This window comes from Anolis carolinensis, chromosome 2 (assembly GCF_035594765.1).
Source record: "Anolis carolinensis isolate JA03-04 chromosome 2, rAnoCar3.1.pri, whole genome shotgun sequence".
Taxonomy (NCBI): domain Eukaryota; kingdom Metazoa; phylum Chordata; class Lepidosauria; order Squamata; family Dactyloidae; genus Anolis; species Anolis carolinensis.
In genome coordinates, this window is record NC_085842.1 from 211,276,282 (window position 1) to 211,299,101 (window position 22,820).

General features: G+C 38.8%; 2 protein-coding genes across 2 annotated transcripts; both read left to right on the forward strand.

Moving 5' to 3' along the window:
* Window positions 1-833: 833 nt before the first annotated feature.
* On the forward strand, window positions 834-11,343 carry LOC134296520 (lysozyme C-like). The gene is made up of 4 exons (XM_062971655.1): window positions 834-1,184; window positions 3,699-3,857; window positions 8,023-8,098; window positions 9,167-11,343. The coding sequence occupies exons 1-4, from the start codon at window positions 1,049-1,051 to the stop codon at window positions 9,318-9,320; spliced, it is 525 nt and encodes a 174-aa protein (XP_062827725.1). The 5' UTR covers window positions 834-1,048; the 3' UTR covers window positions 9,321-11,343.
* Window positions 11,344-16,703: 5,360 nt separating this feature from the next.
* Window positions 16,704-22,820, forward strand: LOC134296521 (lysozyme C-2-like). The gene is made up of 4 exons (XM_062971656.1): window positions 16,704-17,138; window positions 18,860-19,015; window positions 19,994-20,066; window positions 22,581-22,820. Exons 1-4 carry the CDS (start codon window positions 17,003-17,005, stop codon window positions 22,723-22,725), a joined length of 510 nt encoding a protein of 169 aa, XP_062827726.1. The 5' UTR covers window positions 16,704-17,002; the 3' UTR covers window positions 22,726-22,820.

Genomic DNA, 22,820 nt, shown 5'->3' on the forward strand with positions numbered 1-22,820 from the left:
AACAGAGACTTTCTTCACTTGATGCGGTTGCTAGCAGTTCTGGGAAGGGCCAGGGGATTTTTGCCAGAATTCTCTTAAGATAGTTACAAATGTATAACAGATATCTGCAACCATGTGTTTTCACAATCCCTAAATAATTATTAGTTTAGGAGGCACACGGAAAGTGAAAGTCCCTCAGTCTATAAATTAAATTATTATTATTATTATTATTATTATTATTATTATTATTATTATTATTATTATTATTATCCTCAGCTTTGAGGCAGCAGCTTCTGTGGGCAACAGGGATCTATTTCCCTATGAATCAGGAAGCACCAGAGTGATTTTTCCACCTTTCTCCTATAAGCAAATCCCAATACAAGGTGGAATTGCAATATAGTGCTTGCTTCTGACTGTCACATGAGATCTCTCTCATGGGATCGAATGTAAATATCAGCCAGCTGCTTCCTGACCAACAAGGAAAGGACTCTTGCCATTTGCAGCAGCATCAGCTGGCCTTAACTGAGGATGGGGGACTGGCTGAGAGACAGTCCTTGAGCAAATAAATAAGGTGGTCACTTAGCTAAATGGATAATATAGAATCATGGTTGTTATTTAGTTACACATATGTAACGAAGTACCCAGTGTAGGCTAATGGTAACATCTTTCTAGGTCTTCTTAATAATTAGAAATCAACATGTTTTCTTGCCTATCGCTCTTTCTGCACATGCTGTGAATTCTAAGAGTCAATTCACTTTGGTAGCTAATAGCTGATATAAAATAATAAAGTTTTATTGATTTTTTTGTGATTTCAGCTGTGTGTAATTGTTACTTCTCCTTGCCCCTTTTTTCCTCCTCTCAAAATTCTTATTACTTTTTTCTTTGACGTTCTCTGTAAAAATGGCTGAGAGCCCTTGGAGAATTGACACTCCACTTGTATGGTGACAAGCCAACCTCTAAGGTTTAGAACTAGTTCCAGAGTAAATGGGCAGCCTACAGCCCAAAGCCATGGGCTATAAAGTCCTGGAGTTAGTCTGGAGAACACACTGATCTGCAGAGACAAGCAGCAATGAAGGCATTTCATCTTGCCCTATTTCTCCTGCTTCTAATAGCAAATGCAGCTAGGAAGTTTGAATTATGTGAATTGTATTATAAACTGAGGGCCTTTGGAATGGATGGTTTTCGTGGCGTCAAAGTAAACAAACGTGAGTTCTGATTGCTGGGTGCACAAAGCCCTTTGTGCTTTTAGAATACTTTAAATCTAACTTTCATTTAGGGGGTATTAAAGGGGATTCTTCTGTTTCTATTTTCTGGATTGTGTGTGTGTGTTGTCATTGTCATTGTTATATGTCTTCCAGAGAACTTTGAATAATATATAGGTAATGAAATTTCGGCCTAGGACAAAACAACAAAACTACACATCCCAGAAACACTAAACTTGGCAGCACAACCCCTCATCCATGCCTCTACGTTCATACAACAAAAAGAAAAGAAAAATAAAGTCCTAATTAGAGGGAGAGGAATAATTGTTTTTATCCAATTGCTGCCAGTTAGAAGGCTAATCTCTGCCCACTTGATCTCCTAGCAACCCACTCAGCCCAGGGAACAGGTAGAGTTAGGCCTCACTTAGGCCTCTTCCACACTGCCTATAAAATACAGATCATCAGATTTGCACTGGATTATATGGCAGTGTAGACTCAAGGCCCTTCCACACAGCTATATAACCCATTTATAATCTTATATTATCTGCTTTGAACGGGATTATCTTGACTCCACACTGCCATATAATCCACTTCAGTGTGCATTTTATACAGCTGTGTACAAGGGGCCTCATATAATCCAGTTCTAAGCAGATAATATAAGATTATAAATATAATATGTAATAATTACTGTGATATAATAATACAGAACAATATAATATCTAAAATCAGGACAGTAAATAAAGAGCAACACTCTGAAAGCATAAGCCACAGCAATGCGTGGCCGGGCAAAGCTAGTATATATATACACACACATACACAGATACACACACACACAAAACATATACAGAAAACATGTCAGAAAATGTTCAACATCTACCATAACAAAAGCAAACTATATTTTATAGTCAATCTTGGGCCAATAGAGCACCAGGTTGCTTTTATTCTTGTACTAGGACTCTGGGTTTGAATTCCTGCTCAGCCCTGGAAACCCACAAGGTGAGCTCAGACAAATCAAAAGCTCAGAGAAAGGTAATGTCAAACCTCCTCTGAATATATCTTTTTATTTTATTTTTTAAGTCTCTAATAGGTTTACCTTGTGGATCACAATATGCTGGAAATGACTCAATGTCGCACAACAACAAGATTTTTCCAAACTTTGTTTATTTTAAGGAAAAAATAGAATCTAGAATCATTAGGGCACAGTGGTTACATGTATTGCATTTATATTTATATTTACATAAGCCAAAAAACCCTCAGCTTACCATGACTGGAAGGCTGTCTGTTTTCATATTGCACAGCTATTGCCAGAGAGTATCCAGTGCTTTTTAGCTTTGAACAGGTTTTGCCCCATTTCAGACAGGGAATACTCCAAAGAAATTCCAGGGTATCCTGAAACTTTGGCTGCATCTATACTGCCATATAAGGCATCTTGAATCTGCTTTATATGGTCAGTGTAGAGTCATATAATGCAATTTAACTGCATTGAATAGCAATATATGAATCTACACTGAACACATAATGTAGTTTCAAACTGCATTATATGACAGTGTAGATGAGACCATAGCAGCAGTCAGGACAATGAAATTGCATCTGAGCCAGAAGCACCATTTGCCTGCACTCATCAGTAACCAGCACATCTCTTTGTCTTTGTGGTTGCTTGGGTGTCTCTGCCCATGTCAGAATGGTGCAGCTGCAAAATCAGAAAGATAGAGTGGGAGATTGCTTTCCTTTTTCTTCCTGGTCTTGGGGCACTCCTTTCTCATGTCAGAGGTGTCTGTGATGACCATGAGCTCCATGGAGGTGGCCCAGAGGAGGTAAGACACGTGTCACCCCAGATCCAGGGACTGTTCTGGAGCACATTTACATGGGCTAAACTGCCCCATGTAGATGAACCCTCTGATGTAAAGAAAAATATTTAGAAACACGAGGTAGTATTTTATATACAGCATTGCACCCTCCCATTTGACAGAAACAGCAGTCTCTGTGCTCCAACCACTACAGAATGGATCTCTTATGTAGTTGACTCCTGTTAAATTACCGTAGGTTGTGGAGAAGGACTTAATAGTGGCAATAATTTAATAATTTTGTCCAAGGAGCAATCATGAATGCAGAGCTAGATAAATCAGCGTGTATAAACTGTTCTGTATTTGTGATCACTTGGTCATCATTGTGACATCATTGTGACATGATCAAAACCTCCCTTCCAGTCTAGTTTATTGGGCATCAGCTGCATGTGAAAGAAATGACCAGAGCACAGGGGACTGACATTTACATCTGGTTTGAGAAAAGTCAGACCAGCAGAGGTTATATTGTTCAACATTTTGCAAAGCCACCACAGAAAAGATCAAATTGAATGTCAAAACTGGGAATAATTATGTCAGAGGATGGGGATAAAACCTGGGGTTGAAATGTAAATTATTGAAAGAAAACACATAACTTTTCTTGTGTCTTTGTCTTGGAACTGATTCTTAGAAAAGGAAAATGATTTCCCTTTCTAATTGTCTGCTTTCCCACCAGTGGTCTGCTTATCTCAGTTCCCAGCTGAAGGTAACACTCGGCACTATGCTGTTGATCGTCATAATGTTCCTTACTATGGAATATTCCAATTGAGTGGCCGTGAATGGTGTGATAATGGAAGGCAAACTACACGGAACAAATGCAACACTAGCTGTGACCGTAAGTGATGTTGTTGTTACACCTTTGCTTTCTGACACTCAGGGAAAATGGATCATTTCTAAAAGGAGAGGGCCAAAGTATTAAATTCCAGCCACACAGTCACGTTATCAGATTGTGACTACCAATACTAATAATTATGAGAGGTCTGAGTTGTCCCTTCTGAGGTAATATAGAAACATTCTGTAATTGTTGAACAGCCTCCCTAGCTCCTATTTCTTTTTGTTTGATAGATATCGGTTTTCAGGCTCAGAGTCCAAGACAGGGTACAGAACAGAGCCTAAAGGACATTATCACACGAGACAGGAAAAACTGCATTGCAGCCAGGCCATCAGCTTTGTTGCTGGTCTTTATCACAGCATGCCACAACAGTCCCATCACTTGCCTCCCCTCAACCTCTTGATTCACCCATCCCCAACTATTAATGTGTAAAACGTATCAATAGCTCTCAATCTTGCAACATCTCCATCACCTACCTTGGCGCAAAGAGTCCCTTATGCTTCTATGCCAGCAGTAACATGTCAGAAGGGGATGGATTTCTTCCCCTCTCCCCCTTCCCCTTGTTTTTACCAAAGGAACCATTTTCCTTTTATTTTATTCACAACTTTGTCTTTTTGAAACTACTGAAACTTCACAATTGCTTTAAACAACAAAAACAACAGAACCACAATAGTCCAGGAACATTAGATTACGAGGGAGTTTTAAAGTATGATTGTGGGACCACAGAATACCAAGGTGCTCAACCAGTATGTATTCATTATTTATTTATTTTTATTCACAGTATTTATATTCTGTCCTTCTCACCCCGAAGGAGACTCAGGGCGGATCATATTATATACATATAAGGCAAACATTCAATGCTATATACACATAGAACAAAGACACAGGCAGACGCAGAGGCAATTTAACCTTCTCCTGAGGGGATGTTCGATTCTGGCCATGGGGGGAGCAGCTGATTCATCATCCACTGCGATGGCACTTCCTCATTCCAACGGCGGCTGGATGATTTTTATGGAGTCGTAAATGAGTTAAATTAGCCTCCCAACTTTATAAGTGATACTGTACCTTAATTTCCTACTTGATAGATGCAACTTTCTTTCCGGTTGCTAGGTCAGCAATGAGCAGGGGCTATTTTTAATTGTTTTAATTGTCGGGTGCTCACCCTGGCCTCGAACTCATGACCTCTTGGTCAGAGTGATTTATTGCAGCTGGCTGCTCACCAGCCTGCGCCACAGCCCGTGACGCAGGCTGGTTATTATAACTAGATAATTAGTTATTATAACTAATAATTCATTAGTTATGCTAACACAAGTGTAGAGCAATTGTGGGTTGTTGTCACATGTCTGGTCCAGACGGTTAAGAAAAAAAGTTACCCCATTCTGATTTTCTTCCTTTATTTTAAATCATATAAAAACATTGACTGATATCCCCAATTGCAAAGTTATGAATGCATTACCATAAATCATCTCCTGATTCAGTTCGTTAAATCTGTTTTAACAATCAGCACTCACATCTAGTAAGAAAGGTTTCTTCTGTGAGTGATCAAGGTGCTGTAACATTCCCATCCACTCCTACAAGTAACATATGATGCAACAAGCAGTTGAAATAGGGATCCTACTTTTGGTTATCACATTGCAGCTGATTGGCAGGAGGCATATTGCTTGCCCTAAATATCAACAGAACATACCTCAATCATTCAGCTTGACTACTGGCTACCAAAATAAGTTTGGACAGCATTTGCAATCATAATACAACAATCATAAATATGAATAACAAACTCTAATGAGTGTGTCTGTCTAGCTGACCAAGTTATTGTCTTGAGTATGGTATTGATTTTCATCTCTCTGTTTACACACCTGAGGGTTAGAACCATAGAATTACAGAGTTAGAGGATATCACAGGGACCATCCAGTCCACCATTTGCCATGTGGGAATGCACCATCAAAGCATTCCTGACAGATGGTCATCTAGCCTTTGTTTAAAATTTTCCAGAGAAGGAGACCCCATCACCCATATTGTTTTGAATCATACCATCTATGCCATCTTCTTCTTTTTTGTGAGATTCTGCCAAACCTCCTAGGTCTTTTTTGTATCTTTTAAGGAAGTTTTAAGCTTTCACAAATTGATTCAGACTATGTTTCTTTGTTTAAAGATCAATTAAATCCCTTTCAGCTTTTACCATCTGAAAAATTGTTTTAGTTTGGTTGTTAAAAAAATATAGTCTTTCATCTTCCTCAACAGTCTGGTTAGTATGTCTTTTGTTATAATCATCTCATTTTCATCTATTTTCATATTTTCTTGGGAACTGAGTTGTAGCACAGAATTATGTTTTCCCACAAAATAATAATATAACATGGTGGTGTTCTCTGTGCCACTAATCTTAAACCGAGTCTAAAGATGCATTGACTCTCTAGGTCTGCTTCACTCTAACAATTTTGCTCATGAAGATATCGTCATTTTTCTTTGGTTGCCACTTTGATTTTTTTCCCCTGTCCTTTTAAATCACAGACAATTTTCTCTCTCTCTTTTACTTCAGAGAGTCACAGAACCCAGATTTGACTTATGGTTTTTATCTAGTTTTTCATTATTTGTACTAATTTGCAAGTCTGGTTTTATAGTACTTGAACTTGTGTTGCGATCTGTTTCATATCTACTGACATTGAGAATCCTTTATTTCTTTGATTTCAGCTTTCAATTCTTTTTAGATATCCATACCCACATGCATCGTTTGATTTCTCATCACCTGTATCTCATCCAGCCATATTATAATATCATCTGCTTCCAGAGACTTCTGTTATTAATGTTCTCCTTTTCTCTTATTTTAGCTTTTGATTGATAGAAAAAAGAATAGACTTTTAAGATAAGAGTAGTGCTGTGTTTAAAATAGGAAGGCTCCATTTTTGAATTGCAGACATCTGGCTATTTACAAACTTAGCAATAAGGAACCAGCACTGTTTCCAAACTTTGCCTGGAATAGGACATAGACATGTATACATGTCTGTGTCTAAGAAAACTGTTTTCTTCAACATCATTCTACCGCAGTGATTCTTAACCTGTGGATCCGCTGGTTTTTTGACCGACAACTACCAAAAATTCCAGTCAGTTTACCAGCTTTTGGGATTTCTGGGATTTGAAAGCCAAAACATCTGGGGACCCACAGGTTGAGAACCACTGCTCTACCGCATTATGGTTACTTTCTGACTGTTGTGACCCAGCCACGGGCTGGTCAGATTCACAATGAAGATGAAGGGGATTCTGAATTTGAGATTCAAGAACTGCCAGAGGCAGAAGCTGGTTCAGAGATGGAGTCTGACTCTGAGGCCGGAGATTTGCAGTTTCAGTTTGAGCAGGATGACCTGTTGAACCCAGGAGCTATAGATAACGGGCAATCTGACATTCCCTTGAGAAATGAGGGAGTAGATTCAGCTCCATGCCAGGTGCAAGATAACGGTAGCACAAGCAATGAACTATCCAGAGAGGACCGTTTGTCTTGGATGGGTTCCCAGGTTCGAAGAAGTGAACGTTTGGCGCGCAAAAGAGAAACGAGCTGTGGGAAAAGGAATGCCTTTCTAGGTTGTTATTAAAAGGATGCTTTGCAGATTGCTCCTTGTCAGAGCAATTCCTCACTTTATCTAGGTGGATGTTCTCTTCATCTGTGTTCTTGGATCTTTGGATTTTGGGCCTTGTTCTTGGACTCTTGGATCTTTGGATTTTGGGCCTTGTTCCTGGACTCTTGGATCTTTGTATCTTGAACCTTGTTCTTGGAATCCATTGGACCTCTGGATTTTGGGATCTTGTTCTTGGACTCTATTAGACCTCTGGATTCTGGATCTTGTTCTTGGACTATATGGACTATTACCTTGCCTTGTGGATTATTGCTCTTGCTATGCTCTTTGGACTTTTGGACCTTGCATCATGGATTAATGGACATTACTTTGCATTGTGAACAATTGGATTCTTATTGACTATTTCCTATATCTTTGAACTATCTTTTGATTGCTTGCTTGAAATATATCCTGCTTTGCTTAATAAAAAACCTCAAAAGACTTCCCTTGTGTCTGACTGGGTATCTATAGCAAGGTAAACTTAGCCTGAGGTGCAAAACTGACTTTTTCTTTTCCCCAGGATCTATTCATGGATAACCTGTCTTCATTCTCCTCCTTCACAGGTTTCCTTGATGATAGTATCAGGGATGATGTCCAGTGTCTTAGGAAAGCTCTCAGAGAGTATAAATTAAATCATTGGTGAGTGGCAAAAGCTTCACTGTACTTAAAAATTAGTAGCTCATATGGAGTAAAAGTGGAAATTTGTTGATGACAGGATCCTTGCTACGAGAGTAATGCAAGAAATGTGTCCAAAAACCACCCATGATACATTGTACCAGTTTTTTCAGAGTTATGTTGCCTGATCTTGAAATTCATTACATATATTATGCATTCCTCAGAACTAGATTCAGGCCATTCTCATATGAAAAAGGATGAGACAAGAAGATAGGGATGGATGAGATTTTGGGTTTTTCTTTAGAGTGGGGTTTCTCAGAATTTGAATTTATTTGTTTGTTTGTTTGTTTGTTTGTTTGTTTGTTTATAGTATTTCTATTCTGCTCTTCTCACCCCAAAGGGGACTCAGGGCAAACATTCAATATCCGGCAAACATTCAAAGCCATTTATACACTGACAGGACAGACAATTGTACATAGATAGAGGTATATATAGGCTTTTTAAAACCCCATCTTCAGTATCTTGCAGGCTTGTGCTTGGTTCTGGCCACAGGTGGGGTGTTGTCATTCCATCTCCCTGCCGATGATCTTTGTTCGTAAACTTCCTCTGTAATCGAATTGCCAGTATTTTTCTGGCATTTCTTTATGGATGCCTTAATACCTCCCCACTTTTTAAACCGGTACCTATTTATCTACTCACATTTTGCTTTCGAATTGCTAGGTGAGCAGAAGTGGTGCTAAAGGCCAGGAGCTCACCCCAACCTGGGCTTTGAACTGTCAACCTTTCAATTGGCAAGATTTACTGCAGCTGGTGGTTAACATGCTGTGCTCAAGCCCGGCCCTGAATAATTCTAATGTATGAGAGAGTAAAACTGGTCATTTTTATCTATTTTTTAAAAAATCAGGATTCCCCAAAAGTTGCAAAATTTGAATACAAGTACAACTATGATATGATTGTACATATGATATCAGGAAGATTCTTTTTACATATCATTTTAGCATATCTGCTCATCTATGAAAACATGTTACGTAACCAATGTTGATATGGACCATCTGATTTCTTTTTGTTTATTTGTTTCTTCTGTGCCTTTAGGAGCAACTACAGGAAAAATTGCAACCTTAACACCCTCTTGATATATAATTTAAAGTGTGCTTTTTTCTTCGAAAATGATAAGTGGTACAAAAATACAATACAGGAAGAACCCAGGAAACCCTTAAAAGTACACATCCATTTTCCTAGGCCTTAGCAAGTGATTGTTTATGTACTTCAAAATTATTCCAGAAGATAATAAATGTAGATTAATAGTTTCATTCCAGTTTACCTTTCTGGCTTTATCAAACTGGATAATTCATTATATAAACGACTAGTTTCTTATTGCAACCAAAGTTGCAGCCTAGATAGCTACTGGTATCATACACTTCCATTGCTAGATTCCTCCTATACAAAGTACCTATCTCTATATTTGCATTTTTTCTTTTCTCTTTATGCGAATACAGTAGAGTCTCACTTATCCAACATTCTGGATTATCCAACACATTTTTGTAGTCAATGTTTTCCATATATCGTGATATTTTGGTGCTAAATTCGTAAATACAGTAATTACAACATAACATTACTGCATATTGAACTACTTTTTATGTCAAATTTGTTGTATAACATGATGTTTTGGTGCTTAATTTGTAAAATCATAACCTAATTTGATGTTTAATAGGCTTCTCCTTAATCTCTCCTTATTATCCAACATATTCGCTTATCCAACATTCTGCCGGCCCGTTTATGTTGGATAAGTGAGACTCTACTGTATACGCATAAGTGCAGAGGAATGAATTAAAATAAATAAAGCAAATAACCTTTCCTGCCCTCCATGCAGCCAAGGTGAGACCCCTCTCCCTTCACCCTTCTTTCCATCTAAGGACCTATATTGAAGCACCACATGAACTCAATCTCTCATATTTTTATTACTTTGTTTTATTGAACTAAGTGAATTAGAAGGTAGACCAGCATGAACTCTAATAATCTCATGAGCAGCCGTTCCAGATACTCCTTTCCATAGGAAAAACATAATCCGTTGGACAAAGAATCTTTCTGCTTGCCAGTGGGAGGCCATTTGCCTGCCACCCTGAACTTCTCCTTTGGGGATCTTGGCTATCTGCTGGACAAAAGCTCAGGAAGAAACTCTGATGGCACTCTCATCTCCAATAGACATTTCTGGGAGATCCACTGCTCATTGTCCTTGCACCCTGGACCCGATAATCCCACCATTTATCTTTTCGGACTCCCATTGTCTTCAGCACCCAGGGGGGACACAAGTCCCTGGAGGTCTCTCTGCCCCAGAGACTACCTCCTTTGGCTCATTAGAAGCCCCAGGGCTTCCTCGCCCAGCTGGGAGGGGATCCCCAGCCGTGTCATCGCTGCATCCACCAGTCAGGGTGCACATTGGCTAAGGCCTCCTGAGCAATCAGAAGCTTGGGAAATGCTGGCCGGCTTTTTGGTACTGGCCAATCGGTGATGGGAGGGAATGTCAAACTGTAGCAATGTTAATGCTTGAAAACTCTTATGTATAAAGATGGCTGCTTTTCCCTTGTGTTTTATACTTGTACCCTTTGCGCACCCGCTACTGTACAAGTGTCCCTTCTGTGCAAATTGAATAAAACTTCTGTCATTGGCTGTCAACCTGGTGAGATTCCTGATTCATGACTTGAAACATTTGTGGTTAGCAAAGCTCGCCAGGCATCCCTTGGTATCTACAGGTCCTTGAAAAACCTCAAATTTCTGGCATCACACTTCTAGAAAAATGAACTCAAACTTGCTTATATTGTTCTGTCTCATTGACCACAGAGAATTCTTTTTCAGCAATAACAACAACAACAACTTTTGTTTTAAACTTTGTATATTGTATTTTATGACTATTTTATGACTGTTTTAACTGTTTTAATCATTTTAGTTTATTATATATCAGTGTAACGGCATCAATTGCCACTTGTAAGCCGCCCTGAGTCCCCTCGGGTGAGAAGGGCAGGGTATAAATAATTGAAATAAATAAATAAAATAAACAACAGCTGTTGCATGTGTTGGGAGTTAACTGAAGTCGACTGAATTGTACTTGGTGGTTGATTGATTTACTGCTGTATTAACTCTTGTTTTATTGTCTTACTGTGTTTTATTATTTTTTGTATATTGTTCAATGTATTTATGCTGTTGTTTTTGTAAATTGTTCTACTTGGGCCTGGCTCCATGTGAGCCGCCCCGAGTCCCCGTGGGGAGATGGTGGCAGGGTATAAATAAAGTTTTTATTATTATTATTATTATTATTATTATTATTATTATTATTATTATTATTAAAGATCTGAGTTTAGCTCATTTTAAACTGGTTGTGGAGGCAAGATCTCCTTTTTGATGAGAACAAACTGTGCTTCATTCCACAACCCACATATTAACCAACAACACAAGATTATTTATTAAGGAAAGGCATATTATCAGGTTGTTATTTTTTTTGAAGATAATTAAAGCTGCATCTGCTGTGCTACAAAAAAAGAGAAAAAATATCTCAAAATAACAACAGGAACATGATGGTCTAGACTGCACATGTGTCAACTGCAAGGCTCATGGGATGAATCTGGCCCGCGACATCATTTTATGTAGACCTCAAGGCTTTCAATGCCAGAACAACATAGTTACATTAATACAGACTTACAGTTACAACTGGTACTTTGAAGGATGCCATAAGGCTGATGTGGCCCTCAGTGAAAATAGGCTTGACACCCAGGTATAGGGTCTTGCTTTGAGATGAAGTATTAACACCTGGCTCTGATAACACTATGTAACATGATTTTGGTTCCTGGATTATAAATGTCATTTCCTAATTCGTTCGATTATAAAAACATGGGGAAAGTTTGTTAAACTGTAAAAACTTGGTGTTTGCAGGACACCCTGCAGCACCTTTTGCTATAGTTTTTCATTGAATATCTCATAGAATCTCAACCAATTCAACATAGTTTGTGGCACCACAAAAATGAAGTTTCTGGAGTATAACAGCTACCTTCAAAGTAAGTACAGTAGAGTCTCGCTTATCCAACGTAAACGGGCCAGCAGAACGTTGGATAAGCGAATATGTTGGATAATAAGGAGAGATTAAGGAAAAGCCTATTAAGCATCAAATTAGGTTATGATTTTACAAATTAAGCACCAAAACATCATGTTATACAACAAATTTGACAGAAAAAGTAGTTCAATACGCAGTATTGCTATGTACTAATTACTGTATTTACGAATTTAGCACCAAAATATACTATATATTGAAAACATTGACTATAAAAATGCATTGGATAATCCAGAATGTTGGATAAGCGAGTGTTTGATAAGTGAGACTGTACTGTACCACAAAATTAAACAGGAAATAACACTTTCAAACCAGTAACAGAAACATTTTCAAATTTTGTTACATAGTGTAATATACCACGAGAAGCTACAATCTTCATCTTAAGCCACACAAGCACTGCACCTTAACCTAGGAAAAGATCATAGTTCAGATGTTGAATGTGTATTATTTCAGGAATCCCAGGGCAGGAACTTCCATTGTCTTTTACCACTGATTGAGGTGATTTGACTGATTGGAACTGTAGCTAAACAATTCATGGAGACCAGGCATTTTCTATGTCCCCATAAACCTAGCAAGCTATGATGACAGATCATAGCTTGCGAGGTTCATTAAGTTCTCAGAAAGAGACCTAAAGAAGGTAGAAAGAACTTGGCAGTGGAAAAGGACCCACATCTGGAACATCAAGACTCCCAAACTAGATTTGATCACATTCTATAAAGGAAAAGGAGAGTATTTTTGAGTAACTGAGAATTCTGTGCATATGCAAAGCTTATTGATACACAACAATCCCTATAACCAATGGGAATCCTTTCCTGAACATATTGTGGAAACAGAAAACCTGTGGATAACCGTGAATTGTGTTAAAATGAATGACTTCTAGGAGAAGTTAACATAGAGCAGGGGTGTCAAACTTATTTTCATTGAGGGCCACGTCAGTCTTCTGGTTGCCTTCAAAGGGCCACTGAATCAATGGATGGAGAATTCATCAATACAGTGGGTGAACTATGTATTTTTTTTACATAGTGGTCAGTGTTTTTACCCAGAGTGTGTTTGCAGATATTATTGAACAAATGACAATTCCCATCACTTTTGAATATCCGCCACCCAGCAGCACTTGTGGCTCTGAGGTTGGGAAGAGAATAAAGCACATTTTAAAGTTAAACATCACATCCACAAGCCTTGTATTTAAATTCAAAACCCACTATCCTTACTAAACAGAACCAAGAGCAACCTTCCAGATGTTACTGTTTCACAACTGCTGTCAGTTCTAGTCATGCTGTCTAATGATGAGGAAAACAGGAGTTGTAGTACAGCATCTTAAGGACCACATAAAATGATGTGGTGGGCAGGGCCGGCCCAATGTGGAGGCCACTGAAGCGCCCGCTTCGGGTGCACGGTCCCGGGGGCGCCGTGGAGGCGAGCCGGGCAAGGGCGCGTGGGGCGGGAGGCAGGGCACCGTCTGGGCGGAGCCCCGCCTCCCGCCCTGTGTGCCTTGGCCCCGCCTTTCATGCTGCGCGAGAGGCGGGGTCAGGGTGAGCAGCGCGGGAGGCGGGGCCAGGGTTGGCCTCGCCTCACGCGCTGCTCGCCCTTGCCTGGCTGGCCTTTCCCAGCTGGCCAGACTGCAGTGGAGGTCCCTCCAGGCCGCGATCGCCGCGGTCTGGAGAGACTCCTGCCGCTTCCTAGCCGGCTGGCCTGGGCCAGGGCGCGCGGGGCTAGAGGCGGGGCCCCGTCTGGACGGGCCAGGGCGTGGGAGGCGGGGCCAGGTTTGGCCATGCCCCGCCTCCCACGGAGCATGGCCACACCTCCCGCAGCGTTGGGGGGGGCGCATTGCCCCCCCCCCCGCTTACTATTTAAAATTTTCTCAGGCCGGCCCTGGTGGTGGGCCAAATTTGCCACATGTACCATAGAGTCATACTTGAGGGCCTAGAAAATTCCAGGAGATAGACCTATATTTACTCAAGTCTAATATACCATCTAATCTAATGTGCACCTCAATTTTGAAAACCCTGAAACCAAAAAAGTATCTGCTGGTGAATGTAATGTGCTCATCTTGTAATTTGGCCCCAAAGATGCACATTACAGTTGTTGCATGTTTCGAATTCCTACTTCAAAAACAAAAGTGTTAGAATATCAAAGCTTCCAGCAATGGAAAGGAAAGCCTTTGGGTGAATCTATGATGTAGAATGAATCTACTTTAACTGCAATTCCAGACATAATGATAGAGCTGATAGTCTGTGGGAGTGTGCCACAGAGCAGGCAGTGTAGGCCTACTGGGTCTACTTTTTTCAGGGCCCAAGTAAGGGGCCTCATAACTTAACTAGCACAGGGCCTCATTTGTCCTAAATCTGACATGGGCTCCAGGCACTCCTGAAGCAGCTTTCCTTTTTGCTTTGTAGTGGTTAGCTAGATCTGCAGATAAAAGGATCCTGTGAGTATATGCTAAACTGAAAGGGCCGGGATAAAAAAACAACTCACCAGGTTAAAGACAAGCCATAGAGGTTTAATTCAATGTGGCCAAAAGAGATGCAAGTACAAGCAAGATGCTTCAAAGGTACAAGCATAAACATACAGAGAAAAAGCAAGACTTCTTATATAGTTTGACAGCTATTCAAACATCCCGCTCCTTTCCCTGATTGGTTGAAAAAGGGGCCGGTCAAGATCTGTGCCCTAATTGGCTGGGAGCTCCACTGATGTTGCTGCCTCCAGGCAGGGATTCCCTTTGACGATAAATGACAGCTGGGGATTGACTGGTCGTGGGACCAATCGGCTGGTGTGACGCTTCCTGGGAGAAGTGCAATCTGAGGGGGAAATGCTAAGGAAATGTTAATGAGCTTTTGATTAGCTCAGTTGTCAAGTTCTGTGTTGAATAAAGATATGCTTTTCTGGAAACAAAGGTGCGAGACTCCTGAAACAAAGGTGTTTCACTCCTGGGTCATCAGAAATTTGGTTATGAAATAAAAAAGTTAACAAATGCACATGCTCTTAAGTCTCTGTTTCTGCGGACAACAATCTCTTAGCCCCAGGTAGGTTATTAAGTTACACAAACAGATTTGGCTTTATCTGAGCGGGCACAGAAATTCAGAGATCTCTGCATATATATGAACAATGGATTACCTGTCTTGGGAAATGGCCAGAGGGGTTTGCCAAGCCTTCCTGTTTTAAGGAGATTATATTTGCAGGGTCATGGAAGTTTAACTATCTCTGGGATACATCTCTGATACATTTTATAAAGCAGTTCATATATTATTTAAAAAATAGATACAGTCTATATCGATCAAATCAAATCATTTATTTCAGTCATAGACCAGCACATATACAGTAAAAGGATGCGAGCTACACAAAAAGTCATGAAAAATAAATACAATTTACAGTATTAAACGGTTAGAAATTATAAGAGTCTTTAAGGGGTGAAGCTGCTGCTGGTCCACTCCTGATCTACTGATGCTTCGAACTTGGCATGTCTGGAAAAACCTATTAAAATCACATATTTGTAGTGGAGCCCTTGGTGATCTATGAATCTTGGGCAGGGGGGATTACTGTGGTTCGACAATACTTTGACTCAGCACTAAGATTAACACATTAGATTTGCACCAAAATTAGTGAGCAAATCTAATGTGTATCTTAATTTTGGTTAGGTAATATAGCATTATTATTATTATTATTATTATTATTATTATTATTATTATTATTATTATCATCATCATTATATTTATATTTCTACCCCGTTTTATCTCCCCAAATGAGGTCTTAAAGCGGCTTGACAAAAAAGCAATAGACTCAAGTAAATATGGTATCATCCCTAGAAATTTGTTAGGGTCTCCAGGGGCTTCTATAGCAACATGCATACCATAGAATTGCACAGAGGACCTAGAAAATGTTGACCAATGCAGATAGGGGAAAGTGTAGGTAGTGCTACTGCACACATGGGGATTGTATTTCCATCTTAACCATTGCAAGATAAAGCCTAACATGGAAACAGGTTGTCAGAATTACAGAATTACAGAAATAAAAGGAAGGGCAAATCGCGGTTTTTCATGCTAAAAGTGTATCCTTGCCTTTCCTTTTTACAGGATAGCGGTACTGTACCTTTTAATTGATAAGCTTCATAGATTTTGCCTAGTCCTCATCCCACACATTCTCCATAAGAAAATAATAATTTCTATAATACACATGAATTGTTGATAAAATGTTATGGTTGCCATCATCAAAATAGCTGTCACTGCGAACATGCAAAACTGCTGCCATGGTGGGCATGATGAATCACGGAGCATGCTCTTCACAGAAAGCAAACTGATTAGGCTAAGAGATTAGAAAATTGCATTAAAACCTGACAAAATGTAGAGTGCCTGCATGGAATATGAGACTCTTCTTACATTCTTTTAAATGTCACATTACATTTTAGAGTATTGTTTTGCTCCAGAGAAGTGCCTGGTGACACAGGGGCAATGCTGTGCTTAACCAGGTGAGGTTCAGTCATCATTGTCACTGTATTATGCAACAATTGTTTGTAAATAAAGTGGTCTATGGCTTAAAAAAACGTGTGGAATTAATGAATATTTCAGTTAGGTTTCACAGACATGTGCATGCTCAGGTGTTCCCAAAACAGATATACGGTAGGATTGATGTGGGAGGATGTGGGAGTTTTAAAAAAGTTGTTCCTGCAACAAAGGATATGGGTAGGCACCATCCATTCACTAGAAGAATTCATCTACCTTGGCATCCTTTTTGGTGGCCCAAGAATACTTTTTGTACCCACTGAAAAGCCTCAAACCATGAACTAAAAAAAACCCTGGGGCTCTGGGCACACTACTCTCCAAAGAACAGTGACAATGAAATTGTTTTGTTTTTCCTTATTCTGCTTGCTGATTGTAGCAAGTGAAGCCAGAACATTTCAGCTATGTGAATTGTTTTACTACTTGAGAATTCTTGGACTCGATAACTATAGAAACGTTCCTCTAAGTCACTGTGAGTTTTGTTTGTGACAGTACATCTTTCCTTCCACTCTTAGGATAAACTGAATTGACACTCAGTTTGCAGTTGATTTCCTCCCTTTCACTTCTCAGATTGTACAGTTTATATATGTGTGTTTTTTTCTCTCTCTCAGTGTACAAATGATTGCTTGAGAAATGTTTGTTAACTTTATTGATATGAAGGAACTTTTTCATGTCATATGGCCCATTTCAGAATATGGGATTATGTATATTCTTTTCCACAGTTATACTAATATTGTGCCTTACATAACAGCTCCAGAGCAGATAATGACAATGTTAAAGCAGACAGAAATGAAAAATGAGGAAGATGTAGGGATGTAGGCATGGCCTTAAATCTCAAAGTGGGCCTCCAGGTCAGGATCTTCGGTGGCCATCCCGTTCCCCCCACTGCAAAAGGATAAAATAATTTAAATGATGACACAAAAGTAATATTTATACTTATTAAAATTATATGGATTTACATATTAACTACCAGTAATATCAAAAAATAATCTCAAAAGTATATTTTCTAGCCATTTTTTTCAATAACCAGTAATATCAACTTGCTTAGCTAAACCATTTTCATTGCACAAAACTGCTAGATGATTATGTTGTTCTTGATTCTAAAGGCTTCTTTGACAGGTTTAAATAAATTGCTGTCTGCTGCAGTCTGCTGAATGGTCTTTCTACTGAAGAAACAGTAAATAATACTGTACAAAGCAGTTTGATGGCGAGACAGATATTGACAAATAAACCTTCAAGTTTTATTTTTTTATGATCTAATGGACACTTTTCAGAGTCAAAACTATTTACTTTTAAGATGAAGGATTTTGCACTCTAATTCTTTTGACAGATCTTTCTCGTATTTATTTGCATATTTGCTGCACATGTTGTTATCAGTATGTATAAGAGTATGAATGATGAATAACATGCGGCCCTCCATTGTTGGACTATAACTCCTGTATTCCTCATCATTGGACATCATGACTAGAGCTGATGGGAGTTGGGTTACAGTAACATCTGGAAGGCTGCCATTTTTTCTGTTTAGTCAGGAGAGTGGGGTTTGGATTTAGATACAAGGATATGAGGTCTAACTTTAAAATGTCCTTTACCCTTTCCCTAACCTCAGAGTCACAAGTAATATTAGGCTCCAATTCCTATTATACCCAGCCCACATGATGGAAGTTATCCTTCAGGGGACCCTGAATTCAGTAAAAATGAAAGAGCAGCAACCACTATGTTAAAAATTATAGTTGGTCCTCTATAGCCGGAGCCCCCGGTAGCGCAGCGGGTTAAACCGCTGAGCTGCTGAACTTGCTGACCGAAACCGCTGAGCTGCTGAACTTGCTGACCCACTGTTAGCCCCAGCTTCTGTCAACTTAGTAGTTTGAAAAAACATGCAAATGTGAATAGAGTGGGAAAGTAACAGTGCTCCATGCAGTCATGCCAGCCACATGCCAGCACCAACCCCCAGAGTCGGACATTAGACTTAATGTCAGGGGAAAATCTTTACCTTTACTTACTTCTATATCCATGGATTCTCCACCAAGAACACCAAGAACGGCTGATTTCATTATTTTCAAAATGTTCTCAATGAATCTAGCGCTGAGTTTCCATTACCTTCAAATTGCGGTTCTGGCTCAATGCTCTCAAAATGATTTTAGGAAACACATATTCTTCTGCATTTCTAATTTTGACATTATGCTTTCCTGGCAGATGTGTGTTTGGCCTGGTTCCCAAGTAAAATGAATACTGAGTATTATGAGTTTGCAGATGGCATTTCTCACTATGGAATATTCCGGCTGAAAAGCACCGAGTCATGCAATAATGGGAGGTCTAGATCAACAAACACATGTAAAATTAACTGCAATAGTGAGTGTAACTTCATGACTCCTTTTTCTTTTTTTAAAATAGATTTTTTTATGGAAGGTTTATATTTACGAAAAGTAAAAAGTATGGGGTTATTAGAGGAAGGTAGGGATAAGGAACATTGGGTATTAGGTGTTTCCTAGGTATCTACATGCTAAAGGGGAATCTACAGGAAGTATTTAAGGAGAGAAATAGGGTAGGTAAGGGTGGGGGGAATTGAAGACTTTGACTTCCAATCTTTTCTATTGTGGTTACTTCCTTCTTGGTTTTCTTATATTCTAGTCTCGATCTCTTTTTCCTTTTCTTGCCTCTCCTATGGGGTCATTATTTTATTATAAGTCTTCTTATATTTCAGCTATCAATTTGATATTTTCTTGGGTCATATAGTCTTTAATTAATGACCAGTCCGTCATTTTACTTTTTTTACATACATTATTTTTCATCATCTGTGTTAGTGTCCATATTCATTATGTCCATTATTTTCAAAATCCATTGTTTTTCGTTGGTATTTACTTCATCCTCCAATGACATGCATAGTTAATTCTTGCTGCCATTGTTAGGTAACGGACGAGTATTTCTTTGTTCTCTTCCATGCCTGTCTTTGTTACACCAAGTAGTAGGAGTTCTGGTTTTCGTGGCAAGTTTATTTTTTATAGATTTTTCTGTCTCTTCATGTATGTCTTTCCAATATTTGGGGCTATTTTACAACTCCACCACATATGGTAGAAGGATCCCATTTGTTCATCACATTTCCAACATTTGTCGCTCATTTTTGGATACATTTTGTGAGTTTCTTCATGACCACTTTTTCATGTGGGTCTATTCAAGTTGAGAAAAACAATAGGAGTTAGTTTCACATAATGGGAATGTTTATCTTCCCGGTCCACATAGACTTTGTCATGAGATACATCATTCTTGCTTCTCTAAAGGTGGAGCTTACTATCTTCTTACTTAACTTGTCTCCATTCCTATCCTCTACAGTGTTCCTAGATGATGATATCACAGATGATGTTGAATGTCTGAAGAAACTGATTACAAACAAACTGGAGCCTTGGTGAGTATTTACATCTAAGAAAAAATAGCTGAAATATATGACTTACTCAATATATGACTGAGCAAGCTTGGGTGAGTCACACATTCTCAGACACAAAACCCCCTGTGATAAGGTCACCTTAGGTTCACTATATGTCCAAAACTACATGAAGGCATACAACAACATCAATCAATATATGAAACAAGCACATATCATAGAGCAAAACCTCTAGCAAAGAAACTGGTTTTTTTTGTATAAGCGTTGCTTTCGTATTATAAGTTAATGTAATTAGTTCATCATACCATAGCCCAGTCATTCCTTTATCTATTTCTAATTTCCTTCTAATTATTCTATCCAGGGGGGTTTCACCTGCTTCTCTTCTTTTCATGGCCTGGACTTTACTGGACAGACCTAACCATGCTATTCAGTTCCCTTGGCCACATTTATCTCTTATTTTATCCCACTTTAATATTTCTTCATTGGGGTCCATAAGGTCCCCAATCCTTTTAATACCATTTTCCTTCAGTGCCTTAATTATATTCCTAAATGTCTTGTCCTTATTTTCCAATGTTTCTAATGGGAAAGGGTCAATTTTATTTATTTGTAATTTAGTTTGCCATTTTTTCCAGATTGACAACATTGTTAAACAAGGGCCTGCTTTTATGTTCTTTAGGTCTTTTCTATCTATTCTCTCTCCCATTGATGTTCTCTTTTGCCAATTATTTGCTTCCTTTTCTATTTGCAAAGAAACTGTTTTTATACAGTCTTTTTATCCCTGTCCAGCCCTCTCTTTCCTCCTCATGGTGAAATCCCTGGATGGTGAAATCCCTCATGGTGAAATCCCTGGATGTATTTTAGAAGAAACCTTGAAGTGATCTCTAAACATTTCCAAACATTTTTGTCTATTTATGCAACTAACATACTGAGGTGATTTCACATGTGTATGTTATCAGCTTAGGATAAAATTTTGAAAACCGTTGAACTTATCCTTATTTTTTCCCTTCCCCCTCCCTCCGATACTAATTTTTCTGTTAAAGAAGTAATGCTCAGGGATGCATCTACTTTGTTATCATCAACTAAGGGATATCTGTCATTTAAATTAGGGGAACTACAGCCCTTTAATGATGCCTATGGTTAGCTGCTTGAAGGGGCTGTCTGTCTAATGCAGGGGTCCTCAAACTTTTGAAGCAGAGGGCCGGTCCACAATCCTTCAGACTGTTGAGGGGCCGGATTATCATTTGAAAAAAAGTACAAACAAATTCCGATGCACACTGCATATTTGTAGTGCAAAAACAACAATGACAACGAAAACAAGAACAAGAACAATGAAAGAACAATACAATATTTAAAAATAAAAACAATTTTAACCAAAATACATTTATCAGGATTTCAATGGGAAGTGTGGGCCAGCGTCTGGCCAATGAGATAGTCAAGTTAATTAGGGTTGTTGTTGTTGTTGTTGTTGTTGTTGTTGTTGTTGTTGTTGTTGTTGTGTGCCTTCAAGTCATTCCAGACCTTGGGTGAGCCTAAGTCTAAAATTTATTTATTATTTATTTACTGCATTTATTTACTACATTTGTATCACACCCTTCTGACCCCAAAGGGGACTCAGAGTGGCTTACAAATTATATGTACATACAATATATTATATTATTAGCATAGCACAATATTAGCATTATATATTACTATATTGAACTATACCACTATACTGTAATATTATTAGTTATATTATATGTAATGTAGAATATATAATTAATATTATTATATGGAATTATTATTAGTGTTATATTGTATTACATTATAATATTATTATCAATATTATATGTATATACTATATATTATGTTATAAAACTGAGGGCGGGGGCCAGGTCAATGACCTCGGAGGGCCGCATCCGGCCCCCGGGCCTTAGTTTGGGGACCCCTGGTCTAATGGTAGGGCGAATCATGACTAATTCCAAGAATAGAATGGGATACCATCAGCTCTCCATATTCCTGAGATTAGGTATATAGGACTCACATAAAAGTGAAAAAATACCACATTTTTTAAATGCTATTTTTTTTATCTTAGAGAAAGCCTCTCTAGAAAGTCTAGATCAGTGGTTCTCAACCTGTGGGTCCCCAGATGTTTTGGCCTTCAACTCCCAGAAATCCTAACAGCTGGTAAACTGGCTGGGATTTCTGGGAGTTGTAGGCAAAACACCTGGGGACTTACAGGTTGAGAACCACTGATCTAGATACTCTAGTGTAACTCTGTGGTTAACTTCCACTGGACATTTGTCCACAGAATCACCCTAGAGACCTAATAATTCCTAAATTGAACATTTTAATCAAATTTGTGAATAATCCTATCTGCAAAAATGGAGGTGTAGCAGTAGAAAATAATAGAAGAATAAAATAGACTGAAAATATGGATGTACACAAGGTGTTCTTGAAAGTCACTTTGTACATTGTAGTAACAAACAGGCCAATAAGACGGTTGGCCATTACAAATCCTGATGGGCCTGACTCACCTGTTCACTTTCCTTTCCCCTTTAGGCCACACTTCAAGAAATACTGTAACAGAAATCGTATCGGCTACATTTTTACGCAGTGCACTTACTTCTTCCAAAGGGACGAATGGTTCCTCTCATTAACCAAGCAGAGATGGCCACATCCATTACATGTAATGGTTAATAAATGATGGCCGATACGTGTTCAGTTTTTCATGTGATTTACATCATGTATTTTACATCTGTCCATGAACATAGCATTAAAGCAAACCAAGGATACAATCAT

What these genes read in the sequence shown, in the direction of transcription:
- LOC134296520 (XM_062971655.1), top strand. Translation starts at nt 1,049, where the DNA reads ATGAAGGCATTTCATCTTGCCCTATTTCTCCTGCTTCTAATAGCAAAT. An exon ending in ATGCAACACTAGCTGTGACC is followed by an intron (nt 3,858 to 8,022) that starts GTAAGTGATGTT and finishes CCTCCTTCACAG; the next exon opens with GTTTCCTTGATGATAGTATC. An exon ending in GAGTATAAATTAAATCATTG is followed by an intron (nt 8,099 to 9,166) that starts GTGAGTGGCAAA and finishes CTGTGCCTTTAG; the next exon opens with GAGCAACTACAGGAAAAATT.
- LOC134296521 (XM_062971656.1), top strand. Translation starts at nt 17,003, where the DNA reads ATGAAATTGTTTTGTTTTTCCTTATTCTGCTTGCTGATTGTAGCAAGT. An exon ending in ATGTAAAATTAACTGCAATA is followed by an intron (nt 19,016 to 19,993) that starts GTGAGTGTAACT and finishes TATCCTCTACAG; the next exon opens with TGTTCCTAGATGATGATATC. An exon ending in ACAAACAAACTGGAGCCTTG is followed by an intron (nt 20,067 to 22,580) that starts GTGAGTATTTAC and finishes TTTCCCCTTTAG; the next exon opens with GCCACACTTCAAGAAATACT.